The sequence below is a fragment of the Polyergus mexicanus genome, unplaced genomic scaffold, assembly GCF_030449975.1.
Source record: "Polyergus mexicanus isolate NDT 795.1 unplaced genomic scaffold, iyPolMexi1.0 SCAF_5, whole genome shotgun sequence".
NCBI lineage: Eukaryota > Metazoa > Arthropoda > Insecta > Hymenoptera > Formicidae > Polyergus > Polyergus mexicanus.
This window is the reverse complement of record NW_027223325.1, coordinates 9,947,259-9,960,872: the sequence shown is the minus strand read 5'-3', so window position 1 is coordinate 9,960,872 and position 13,614 is coordinate 9,947,259. Positions and strand designations below refer to the sequence as shown.

General features: G+C 37.3%; 1 protein-coding gene across 8 annotated transcripts in view; it reads left to right on the top strand.

Moving 5' to 3' along the window:
* Positions 1-13,614, top strand: part of LOC138933701 (uncharacterized) — a 211,494-nt gene that overhangs the window by 34,431 nt on the left and 163,449 nt on the right. For 5 of the 8 annotated variants that reach the window (XM_070296653.1, XM_070296652.1, XM_070296654.1 and 2 more), the window contains 2 exons: positions 11,788-11,918; positions 12,760-13,042. In XM_070296653.1, the coding sequence (XP_070152754.1) occupies positions 12,910-13,042 (133 nt within the window). In that variant the 5' untranslated portion in view covers positions 11,788-11,918; positions 12,760-12,909. Of the gene's footprint in view, positions 1-5,564; positions 5,726-11,787; positions 11,919-12,759; positions 13,043-13,614 lie in introns of those variants that run through there. The other 3 variants (XM_070296657.1, XM_070296656.1, XM_070296655.1) reach the window with 2 other exon arrangements.

The window sequence follows — 13,614 nt, the reverse complement described above, 5'->3', positions numbered from 1 at the left end:
GATAATGGCGATTATCAGAACCGAGCCGCGAACTGTATTATTGGGAAACAATAACCGTTCGCGTTGGCTGTAATGGCGTGCTTTCGGAAGCCTTGGCACATACGTAACACCACGCAACGTCTTATATTCCCTGGTATCTAGGATATCGTTATCTAACATAAAGGCGAGAACAACGCAGAATTCATATTGACAGATTAAACGGCCAAACGTGAAATCATAGCATGCGCGAAAAAAGATTTTTAAACTCGGCAAGTCTAATTGTGATTTAGAATTAAATTTTTTTTGGAAAATATACTGTTTTTATATATATATATATATATATATATATATAAAAAAAGCAATATTAAATAAATGATAATAAAGACATTTTTTTTTTAGAGAATTTGGGAATTTTTAATACAACAAATATTTTTATTGCCATTACACGTTATGACTATATTATAACTATATTCATAAGCTACCTTTGCCAACTGCGTTATATATATATACGCGATATATATTATACGAAGTATATAAACGCAATCAATTTCGCAATAGCAAGCAGAAGCTTTTACACGAAACAGAATCGCTGCATCGGTCAAAGCTCTTTGCCCAAAGCACTTCGCCATTACGAAGTGGTTATGCGTGTGCATGTAATTCTATATCCGGACAATCCAAAGACCGGGACACATCTTTCCGGTCCGTCAATTGTGGTTTACTCGGTCCGGTTTGTGCATCTGTTCAGAAACGATGAGATCGCGGCGATCGTCGTCGCCTGTAAATTCACGGCGATTGTTTAATTGCTTCCTTTAGCATACACGTCGGATAATTTAAGCCTCAGCACTCTCGCGGGCAAACGAGAAATGCTGCTCGAAACTCGACTCGAATCTCAAAATCCCATGGCGAATCGCACGGATAGTAGAACGAAGCGCAAGTGAGCGATGCTGGACTGCATTAGAGAGACATTAACATACGTGGATCGTTCTACACGAGTTGAAGAACGAGCGAGCCGGCAAGTTGGAAATGCTTAGGCCTCACTTACACATGTTTAATACTCATGGTATGAAGCACCCATAATTAACGGATAACGGTCAGTAGAATATTTAAATGTATCCATGAGTGCAAAATTAAAAAAAGAGAATATTAGAGTATACATCGAATATTTTTCGAAACTTTAATTTGAGCTCGACACGCGTGTAATTCTTGAATTTATTTCGCTATATTTTACAAGCTTCTTTACAAGTTACTTCAATTTTTACTTTATTTTATTTTTAGAAGTTTTTTTTTAGGCTTATACATTTTTACAAAAATTTGTCTTGATCACGATTAACTGGATTCTATGTAACCTGAATAATCGTACTTGAAAAAATCCGAAATATAAGAACGTGGACGCGCGAATTAATATCTCATAGGTATAATTTTATCTTATCTTTAAATCGTTTAGGCTCGTGTGACGGTATACCTTTTGATGCGTAACTGCTTAACTTTTTCGCTTTTTAGCTTAACTTTATTCACGCCAAACTTCCGTAAATCTAGTTCTACCCTCTCGCCAATTTCATTAGAAGCGGGATGCGTGAACGCGAAAGTTTTCATAAAACGCCACATTTAATACGCCACATTTGCATAGTACATGCAAATAAAACATAAACACACAGGCTGTTGTACAAATTATGCTATATTCCATTTTTAATACAATGAGTTTGACGTATGTGATGCTAATGTCGTTAAATTTAATTTAAATTGTCATGTAAATCAAATATTAATTAAGAAGCGCATGATCCATATCAATCTATTATCCGCGGAAATTTCTTTCTTTTGAAAAAACCGGTTAAGAAGGATTATTAGACATAAACAATCGGCTTGACAACGTTTATTTCCGAATAGAGGGTTAATATTATTAGCGTAGTTGACGCTAGTCAACCGTCAAAGAGAAAGAAATGGCCGAAAGAAAGAATATGTGCATGCAGCTCGGTTTATTACTGTCATGCCATAAAAGTAGATTAACCCCGACGTAGGAGAGTGAGAGGACAGGGAAATGGCGCGGGAGTAAACGTAAGAAAAGAACGAGATAAAGGCACTTGCCGCCGTGAAACGCTGTGGAAGATGATTAACGATCCTGTTAAAGCAAGTCTTTCATAACTAATTAGTATCTTTTACGCACTCGCGCCAGTTTCTGACGCGGGAACTTTTGACGAGTACAAATAACGTAGATAAGTGTACGAATTGTAACAATCACTTCCAGACCGTGAAACTTTATAATTGACCACGAGTAGCGACGTCTTAAAAATAAACGCGACAAGTTTTTAGGGCGCGATTCTTAACGAATACCGTTAACGAAGAAAAACGCACCATCTGTGACTAAGTCTCATTAGTCAAGCATAAAAAAAAAAAAAATTCTCGTTGAATTATAATTTACGATTAAATCGAATATAGGCGATAATATATCGATCCTAATGGCTTTTAAATCATGACGTCGCGAAATGAGATTTTTAACAAATGGCGCAATGGAATTTCTAGAGGCTAGTTGAGATTTTTCATATTTAAGTGTATATATTATTTCTTATATATTTTACACACAGATTTTGGCGCGTTTTTAATTTTATTGCGCGATAAGTTTCTACGATGACATGTACCTAGAATATATCGAGAGAATATTCCATTCGCGCTATGTAGTCTTGGCAAGTCTTCAAATCTCGAGAAGAAAGTGTATATAAGAGCATAAATCTCTCTAGCCGCGGGATAGATTCCTCATTTCTTATTTCGTATATCGAGCATGTTTTGTTCTCTAAAGATAAATTCGGGATTGAAGAGAAATAAGAATTATTTATTTTCAAACTCTTGAATGGAAAACTAAAATGCGTAAAAACAAAAATACATAAAGATACGTAAAGACAGATACAGTTGATGCAAAGATAATGGTTACGGATCGGTTATAAAATAATGATGATGGGACAAAAACAAAAGCAAATTATATCGAAAACTAGAGGGTCTATGATAGTTTTAGTTGGCTCTCTTGGCGAAAGAATATCTTTCCCAAGTGTGGTAAGCACCCGGTTTCCTTATTCTAACCGCATAACTGAACGCGCGTTCGTCTACTTCCGAAGGATCAACAAAAGTTAGCGTGCACATTTACCGCATCTCTGCAACTTTCAAACTGCATCTTCCACAACTACAGATGGGCTTTAACGAAACTCGCTGTGCTACTTATATTGGTTTTTTTCCTACCGATCGATATTCGACACGACGATCACTGCACTTGGGATCTATAATCGGACTGCACTTTTTTTTTTTTTTTTTTTTTTTTAAATTGATTTTATACTCGAGATATACATTTTTTTCAGAATCTGCACTGCTTATTACATAGTGTATCGACATGAAACGTTTTTTTATCTACTTGTCTTTATTGTAAAGTTATTTATGAGAAATTATCTTTTATATTAAATAATTATTTAAGAAAAACTATTTTGATAAAATCTTAATTTTTTTAGCTAATAATGTCATTCTTATACACGCATACATTCTTCGTAATTTATTATAATTTCATAATAAAGTAAAATATTCGTAATTTCCGCGTGTAATTGTTTTTACTTTCATCTCGTAGTTCACAGAATGGTCGAATGACACTCTAACTTAAATTCCTTAATGGCTAAAGCGCTTAGAACGCGAAGCGGCTTTGCTATGCTCATATCGATTGCTCTAACGAGAGACAGCAGAAGGGTATTTATCGAAGGACTATCCCCGGAGAAATTTCGGGAAGGGATTTTTATCCATGGCTATTACCGTTTTCTGCGACGAGCAAAGCTACCGATCTGATAACAAATGGAAGAGAATCCGATCCTCTTCCAGGTTGTCACACCGCGCGTACGTACACACCGATGCATGTAATGCGCACGTGTATAAGTCAGCAAGCGGGATATAGATCGGAAGCAAGGACGAAGTCCTTGGTTCCGTAGCGGAATTCGATTAAACTGGCTGCAAGAACGGTTCGAGTTTCTTAGTCGAATTGGAAGATTCCACGAGCTCTCCGAACGACAAAGCGTCGCGGAAAACTCGTGGAAACGTTGGTTCCACCCCATAGCCCACCCCCTCGTTCTTTCGTCTAAGCCGTCGCCGCAACGTTCCGTTCTTAGCCGGCGTGGGCCAATTAGAAAAAACTTTGACCGAGACGGGCTTTCGGGAGACGGGATTACTTCGATTCCGGAGACTTTGGTCTACGACACGATTATGTTACCGTAACGTCGCGTTAGGATTATAAACTTCAATCTGTTAGATTTCAGGAGATGCGTAACGTCGCACGTGCGTTATCGCTACATAAAAGTAAAATCGAAAGCGATTTGTGAGTTTCGTGCTCCCGACCATTGGCGATCGTAGACTAGTTGTACCGATAATTTTTCCAAGATTGTTAGAAATTTTTCCTCTATTTGCAGTAGTGAATCGCGGCAATTGTCTCTTTTATATTTTGCAAAAAAAATTGCTCAGAAAGAAGTTGCACGAAGTTTGCAGATACGAATGCCAGATTACATGCAAATAACAATGGGTGATTCTCCAAGTAAAGCCGTGGATGGTCTGGTTCATTGAAATATCGAAATGTACGGGGGGCAACGACTGAGATCGCGTGCGAAGCTACGGGCGGCTATAAAAAAAGGTTTACGGCAGCTAGAATTCCGCGAATGTTGTGTATACGTGTCTACGTCTACGTTATGCTCCGATAACGCGGAGTGGTTAAAATATAGCGGATATACCCGGCGCATTGTGCCACCAGTCTTTCGCGCTCGCGATCCTTGCCTATTTATTTGATATATACGGCAGAACAATAGGTACGGTAATGATCTGATGCTGGTGCTTCATGCACTGTCACGGGCAAAAGGAACGAGCGCGAAATTCGCAGCCCAGAAGATTTATGCCTATTTTCGCGAACGGCCAGATTTTTTTTTACAAAGCGCGGTGTGAATGCTGTGCGGCGCGTATATGATAAAAATCCGCCCCTTACTCCGAATATTTATAGAACGGTCGCCTTTAATTAAATTGAAAAATTATTCGCAATTTCCGAAAAAAACGGATCTCGCGTATACCAATCCCGCAAGCGATGCAAACGATCTATGGTGTGTGCGCAACGAAGCGACGTTTATTAAAAACAGCGAATATCCTCCTCTCATATTGTAGTGTGTTGACACACAGCCTTTTCCTATCTGTTCTGTCAATATAAATCGCGAAACTATCTTGCGAAAGAGATTTTGTTAGACGAAATATTTACTATGCTTTAATCTGGCTTAAACTAAAATTACTTTATATCATTACAATAATATAATGCAAAAGTGATGATTATCTTTACCTGCCAAATTTGCAATTTATTCCTGGAAAATAAAATCAAGAAGTATTTGATTCCATATTTATAGCAATTGTTTTTTTATTGAAATTTTATAGAATTAAATTGCAAGGATTTTGTGCAGGATAAGTTATGTTTCCTCTCAACCGATAGTCATCACTCATCCTGTCTTGTCTCAATAGATACCCTCCAGACTTTATCTGATCGATGGCTGTCTGCACCGGATGATTTAAACCAGGCTTCATTATCACGCATTTTCGCGAAGCTGCGTCGTTATCGATACTTGTCTATGCCACAAATCGCGTTCGAGCGATCACTCTTGCACATCTGCCGCCCGCGCGAAGGAAATGAAGTTTAATCCTTCGGCGAGAGTTTCCACGTAGTATACAGACAAACAGCAGCCGGCACACACAAGGAAAGGTTCGATTAATCATATAAGCAACTTTTGCCGCAGTTCGCTCGAACGAGATGGCGGGGCGGGTTTAAGAGGGTAGTGGTGATGCGATGGCGAAAGCTGCCGCGCGAATAGAGGGATGGGATCGAGGGGGACGGGGTGGAAAACGGTGGCTGCGAAATGGCCGTACCGTTTGAAATTGTCACGATGATAAATCGCGCCGGTATCGTATATTTTGGTGGCGCGTCTCCAGGCACTTGCACACCGCTGAAACTATATTTTTCCCCGGATACGGCTACGCGAAAACGGACGTTACGTGTGCGGGAAGTGGAGCGCGAGCAATCGGCGGGGGCTACGAGCTCGTAGATACGCGTGCATTTGTAGATTTCAGCGTGCAACACTCATCGAGAGAACGCACGCCGCAACTTTGTCATGCGCGTTCGACGAACAATGCCGCGGGAAAATACACAAATCTGTGATCAAGTATCCGAGCAAACCGAGTTGAAATATCTTTGTCCCGGAGTTTTTTTTTTTACCAGAATTGAGATTTACATTGTAAAATTTATAAAGTCTTGCTCTCGAAAGATTTACTAAAGTTTAAATGAGAGGCGTTGAATATCGTTGATTTTAGTCTTTGAAAAAAGATTTTGGTCTTTAAAAAATAACATTATTCGATAATAAATGTATTATATTTTATTTAAATATTCTTCTGTGAAAGAACAATAATGATGTATTTATACAATCGTGCAGTCAATACCGCAAGAAGCATAAAATAAATAAAGAAATGCGTCGAGCGCGATAAGTCATGAATGAGAAATAAGTCATATTATTCTTATCTTTATTCGGAGGACGATAGCAAGCGACTTTATTTGCTTAAAATAGAGAAGGAAGTGTGATGAGAGCAGAATTACTTGCAAAAAGTTGGCGATGCATAAACGAGTTTAATGAAATATAATCTATTTATTCACTTACATTAGCGATCTTGTTCAACAGATTTTGCCAGAATTAAAGCAGAGAGAAAAAACAAGATAACTATTTTCTTTCTCTATGGCTACGACTTGTCTCTCAGCCTTCATATATTTTTCTCTTTTTATAAAACGTACTCTTTGCTCTCTCGTTTTCTTGGCAATGCAATCACGCGATGAAGTTGATAATTATCACTACTCTACAGATTCTTTCGAAAGTTGTTGGCGTACTGAAAGAAAGGTATGTATGAAAAAAAAAAAAACTTTCTGTCAGGAATATAAAACAGTATGAAGTGTTTCCTGTAACTAAATTTTTAAAAATATAGATCTTAGAAGAAATCTTCTTTTTTTTACATAGCTGTATTTTTATACATATCCATATTAAAAATATTTTTTATATATAACGATTGTATAGAATAGTCGTTTATTACTTGATTAAATAATATTGTATTTTTCGATAATTTATAATATCATCTCTCTTTCCTAAATGCCAGTAATTTAAAGATTTGATTATAATACGTCGCTTTCAAATAAACATCCATTCGGTAAGCACATACGAGACGTTCTCTATTCTTCCGGTAGCTAGTTCGAAGTTCTACTCCGGCAAACAACGCGGCGTTACGTTTGCCGTAGTTGTTGGAGTGAAAAACAAATATTGTCTGCTGCTTGGACTAGTACGAGGCAGCCCTGCGACGTTTCGGACGAAGGCTGCTCGTTGCTGCGGAACGAACGTGTCATTATCCTTAGTCGCTAAGCTCCATTAGAAACTAAATGCACCGCTGGCAAACATTGGACTACTGCGAGAAACCTGACTGATTATAGGACGTTGTAATTGTACAGTCGATGGTGTGTTCTCTGGAAGAAAGAGGAGAAAGGATAAAGACAAGACGAAACGAGAGATGAACAAAAAATCCGGAATGGAAATATTTATATGATTATAATGAACGATAATGAGACGAAAGTAAAAATTGACATTTAACAGCAAAATCAAGCCATTTCTCGATCTGTTTATTAAATAGTGTCGGTGTGCAAACATTCATTTGAAGATAATAACAGTTTCGACAACAAATACCTGCGGCGTTTGAATGTAACACGATTACAATCGTAAATAGGAAGCATCAGCGACATTTAATGTACGCTTCTGCAAAGCGGCTAGTATAACTTGAGTACATCCTGAGAAACGCTTGTGGAAGTACGGTATAGCGCGGTACAGAATTCACGCTTGGTCTGACCTGAATATTAATGCTCAATGCATATATATCTTTATCATACAGTCCTATCCAAGAATATATCCTCAAACTCTACTAGCAAGGATCGTGCAACCACAGTTGCCCAAGCACACTTCTACATATTTTATCGTACAATAATATATTTCTTCGACGAATTCATAAATTTTCGCAAAGGAATTTTTAGCATTGTTCGTTATTATGATGAGAGAGATATTATATTATACGGGAGAGATATATATATATATATATTTTTATACAGTATAAATATTGTATAAAATTTACATATGAAATATAATACTTTTACAAAATTTTTAAACAATGATAAAAATCCAAACAACATTTATTCTTAATCTTTTGCATTTTTTAATAAACATAAAATAATAGCGATTTTGTTTACTCGAGGTCATTATACGTGCGTTAATCTTTGTGACACGCGTAGTGACTTTGCTCATTAGTTTAGAAATTAGAAGTTCTGAAATTACTAGTTCAGAACCTCGCAAGAAACGTCACTTTGGGTTGCTTGATCGGCACGATGGTCAGGTGATTAATTATACGACGAAAGGCACGATCATCTAAAGCCACAGACAATCGGGGTCGTGATTGTTGACGGGCTAAGATACATTCTGATGCGCAATTAATCGATATTTCGACTAATTGATGCCTGACTCGATTAATAATTATGATGGTTCACCGCGCGTCCAACAGCACATTTACAATAGAAATCAACAGATTAATTATTGTTAACGCTATTGACGTCAATGTCTTACGGCATCTTAATCATTATGTTTATTTAATTTATCTTCTATATAATATATATATATATATACTTGTACATAATTTATTTATAAATTTATCTTGTTCAATTTAATTCATATTTTAGCAAATTAAAGTGTAAATTCTATCTGTTATACATTTATATTTTGATAACGCTTTTATAGATCGAGTTCTACACAATTTTTTTCATTAAATAAACAAACATTAATAAAAATTAAATTAAATAGATGGCGAGTTAATATCTGTGGCGGATAATGTTTCTTTTAATTAAGCCTCATACAAAGAACACGTGCTTTCTCACGTTGAAACAAAAATTGCGCCACGCTTGTAGATGGACGCGGAAAACGTTGTAGCAGGCTAATTTGCGGCGGTGCTAAACGAGGAGTTGTTGGGGCATCAAGAAACAGAGCTAGACAAAGGTTGTGAGAGGGAAGAGGGAGTAGAAGTAAATTCTAGACGGCGTGAACTCGCGCGAACTACGGCCCGAGTAATTATCTTTGCAGCGGGAAATGTTATTTACTCGCATCTTACTTTGCTCCTTCGGACATTTGATCTTTGTTGCAGGAAACTTGGCCATTTAGCCTCGGTATGAACATTAAATTTTGCTGCTTGTCTTGATAACACGCGGAAGATGTACGATTGTGACTGTCGAAGTGTCATTGCTGCTCGCGTACACAATGAGGTGTGTTAACCGATAGACAATCCGGATGTAGAAAACATTTCCGAGAGGAAAGCAAATTGCAGATCCTGAAATCGGGCAGAAACGCGAAGAGGAAAGAGAGAGAGAGAGAGAGATAAATTGGGTACGGTTGATCGGCCTTTGTGTCGCTGACACTTTCATAACCGCTGATTGTCCCTCTATCGAAACCCTCTTTTAGATCGAATCAAACGGAACTAGCCATAATTGTACGACATAATTACAGGCTGCGCTTGCGGCTTTCTCTATCGTTCATTTGTCCCGACCGCATGTGTTACATGTCTCCTCTTTCTTTCTTTCTCTCTCTCTCTCTCTCTCTCTCTCTATTTTCCATCCTCGACTACGCATTCAATCAGTACTTGGGCATATAGTTAACTGCACTTTATAGTTATCGGCACTTTTTGGACGGATCTGTTCGTAGTATTAGCATCTCCGATAGAGATTGCTCGAAAAAGAAGGAGAACGAAAACGGGAAATACTATTCTGTGCGAGGGAGACACGAAACTCGGTTACGATGGAGATGTTTGATAGAAGTGGCGAATCGTAATTGAGGGATCGTATTCAAGAGGGTGGTCAATTGAAACACAAAAGCTGTTGAAAATGAGATCGGCGGTATGAAATAGCTAGAGACCGTCACTGCAAACGATACGATTCAACTTACAAATATATGCAAAATTATAATTTAATCCAACAAATAAAAGTATTATTTACACATTTATGTGGTAAATTAAAATTGAAATCGACACAAGAAGATATTTTAATAAATATTATAAAAATATATCTTCAAAATTCTCTAAAAAAACTTTTTCGATAGATAAAGTCCATCTCCAATCAGACCGAGATTTTGTTGAATATTATCATTTCTGTCCATTTAACTGAAAAAAGAGATAATTATTTATCGTTTCCTTTGTTTCGCGCGATGACAAAAGATATAAGAAATAAAGGAGAGAAAAGAGTTTTATCCGAACAATTGAATGTTAGTGAAAATAAAAAAAATAGGAGAAGATAAAGCACCGTTATTTACGTGGTTTGAGTTTTATATACTTGAGAAAGGTGTCCTTAACGAAGTTGCTTTCTTTACTCTGAAATGATACGACGGCGAAAGTTGTGAGTCGCTCTCCACTTTGAGTATGATCGTAGACCGGAAAATGCTAAGGTGTTGAAAAATGTTCAGGAATCTCGGTTAAAGTGCTGTTAAGAGCAGTTAAGAAGATAGCGCGAACTAATAAGGCGGACGAGCGATAAGTATTACACGTAAAGAGCCGAGAAGGACACATAGTTTCTGAAGCTAAGCGCTGATCGTCCACCAATGCCAGAGCAGGTGCATAAAAGCTGTCCTTCCGGAACGCAAAGTGGCTTTCATAACTGCCGGACAAGTTCGTGGTAAAACCGGTGACGATAGATAACGACGAGTGAATAACACAGCGGCAAAACGACGAGTTAACTTTGGCTTGTCACATTATGAATGACCGAGCCGCTGACTCCCCGCTAGCTCCGGTGCGCGTAATGGAGTCGCCATCCCATCCCTTCCGTCGTCTCCTTGCCGGCAGGTTACCTCGTGAAACATTATGGGGAATCACGACCTCCGACTTATGCACCGCCGCCGGCCGCCTCGATGGAGATACGCTAACGAGACATCGACGACATTTGCAAGCAGATGAAAATGCAAATGTCAACGTCGCTGAGCCCGAGAAACTATGCGATCTCTTCTCTCTCGGCGCGATATGAATTTCATACCAATCGTAGGACGTGACGGAGATTAAAATAACTATATAAGATAATTATTATTTCTGCTACGCTTTCACATTTGATATTGTTAGATAGAATGTTTGTTAAATGGAATAATGAGAATTGATGAGAAAGACATGTGGGAAGCTTTATATTTCATAAAATTCTTATATTTTTGAATAGAGTCACGCATCTCTGGAATTTTTCAAATATATCTTATGCTATTATAGTACTTACAAATAATTAGTACGAGATTGGATTAAAGCGATGCATTATTTTAAAAGCAATTTTCAATAATTGGTATCATATGCTCTTTAATACAAACATGTTTTACACATATATTACAATACAATCCGTCGATGAATTTAAAACAGTTTTCTCTATCCCAATTGTAAATAATATTCTTGCATATTCATATTCTCTATCCAAGCGTAGTCACGCACTGCCACACTTTTTTCTTTTTCTATTGTTGTGAGTACAAAAATTTTATGTTTGAAGTTTTACGAACAAGCGTCAAATATTTTAATTTACAAAATCCATTATAGAAGTTGCGTAAATTTGCAAAAATTTGACTTTAACAGTTTTCCTTGGAATTTTTCACGAGAGAATTTTTTGAGACCAGAATCTGTTCCATCTCTTAATGATCAAACGTCAAAAGAGCTCTTCTAATAAAATATTTTGATATTTTGTTGCAGACGGAATTTTGTGTCGGCGGAAAAAAAGCTTTTTCATCTGGGCAAAGCTACTAAAAAAATCTAACGGGAAACGAATAAAAGTCTACGGGAAGATCGACAGGGAGCAGGAGAAAGATCGGCAGGAAGTCGAGGTAAGAAAAAAGACGAAAAATCGTGAAAAATCGCGTGCGGACCAGCACATGTTACGGATGTGAAAAAACGGGGTAGAGGAGAGCGAGAGCGAGATAGAAAGACCGTTATTCCCGCGATCGTCGTCAGTAGAGAAGCGATGATTGTGTCTTCATGTTATACTCGAAGGAACGTGAGATATTGGGTGCATAAATCAGGACTCGCGCAGAAATGAAGATTCTGTCCGAGAAGAGGAATAACGTCGGCGCGAGCGCAAAATTATACGTGACGTAAAAGGAGTGCGCTTGATAAACAACTGTGCTATCTCTTTGTTTTAAATTTCCATATTTATTGCTGGCGGCAATATATGTATGTCGAGTACCAATTAGAACGGACATGCGTGATCACGCTTAATTAATTAATTTCACTGTTTCGCGGATTGATAATATATATCCTACTCGACCATAATTCGAAGCCCGCGAGAAATTAATTAAACAACTTATCGAATGAAAAAAAAACCGCTCTTTCAGATGCATTCATTTTTTTCTATTCAATCATCAGCATATTTTTCGATTTCATCTATTTAGATTCTCCCAATCAATTTTACTGTTGAATCTTTATGTCTTGACAATCCATTCGCATATCAATCCTTCGTTCCTACTAATTTTCAGAATTGTTTTAATGAAATTCCTCCTTCGAGAATTCCTTTATCAAAACGCGTATAAATGAATCGTATTCATTTAATTTTCTTCGAGCCACTCGTCGAACGGACTCTACGTATCACGGCGATATGAAAATACCGACTATTACAGACTACAGGGATAAAACGACGGTAGTATCGACAAGTTTCGTTCGATTGCGTAGATATTCAACGGCTGTGACGTATTGTTGTGCGCTCGCTCTCTGGACGAAAAATAGGAGAGCAGGAAAACGAGCGAACAAAAGCGGAACGGAGTAGCGAGACATGCCGGGGAAGATGATATTGAGGCGGAGAACTGATTGAAACGAGAGAAAATGACGACTGTCGAGGCCGCTAGTGAAATGAGTGCGGTACGTCGAGCAGTATGGTTCAGTGCTGTATTATTCGCAGCGACACCCTTGGCCTACACTCAAGTAACATGGACGCCTATCTATGTGGGAGGATACAGTGAGTACAAGAATCATTTTTCCTTATTATTATAAGTGAAGCAAGAAAAACAGAATAGAAAAAGGAATTTAATTTACATTTGTAACAAAATTGATTTGTAAATTAATTATTTTATTAATATCTTTTGGCTACTTCTATAGCTTTCGATATTCGCAAAAACATTTTTGATAAAATATTTTACTTATAATTAGATTTATTTGAATTAAATTAAATAATAAATCAATTTAATGGAAAGTATGGGATTGGGAAATGGGGAATTGAATATTATAATAAAATATATAATGTCAATATATTTTTAAAAAATTCTATCTCTCATGAGAGAATTAAATAATAACATATGCTTAATCTTTTGTACGTGTGACATATTAGTATCATCTGCCGCTATTCACATGATTCCATGATATTTGCAGTTGTCACACACCACACAAATTTTTATTATACATGATAATATATTATGATAAATTAATGCTTCGGGCCACGTGTCGCTTAGTTGCGAGTTGAAAGTATATTAAAATAGGCGCACGTGCGTTTCTTTTTCTTTTTTTACGCGACATATTTTCATTCGGTCTGAC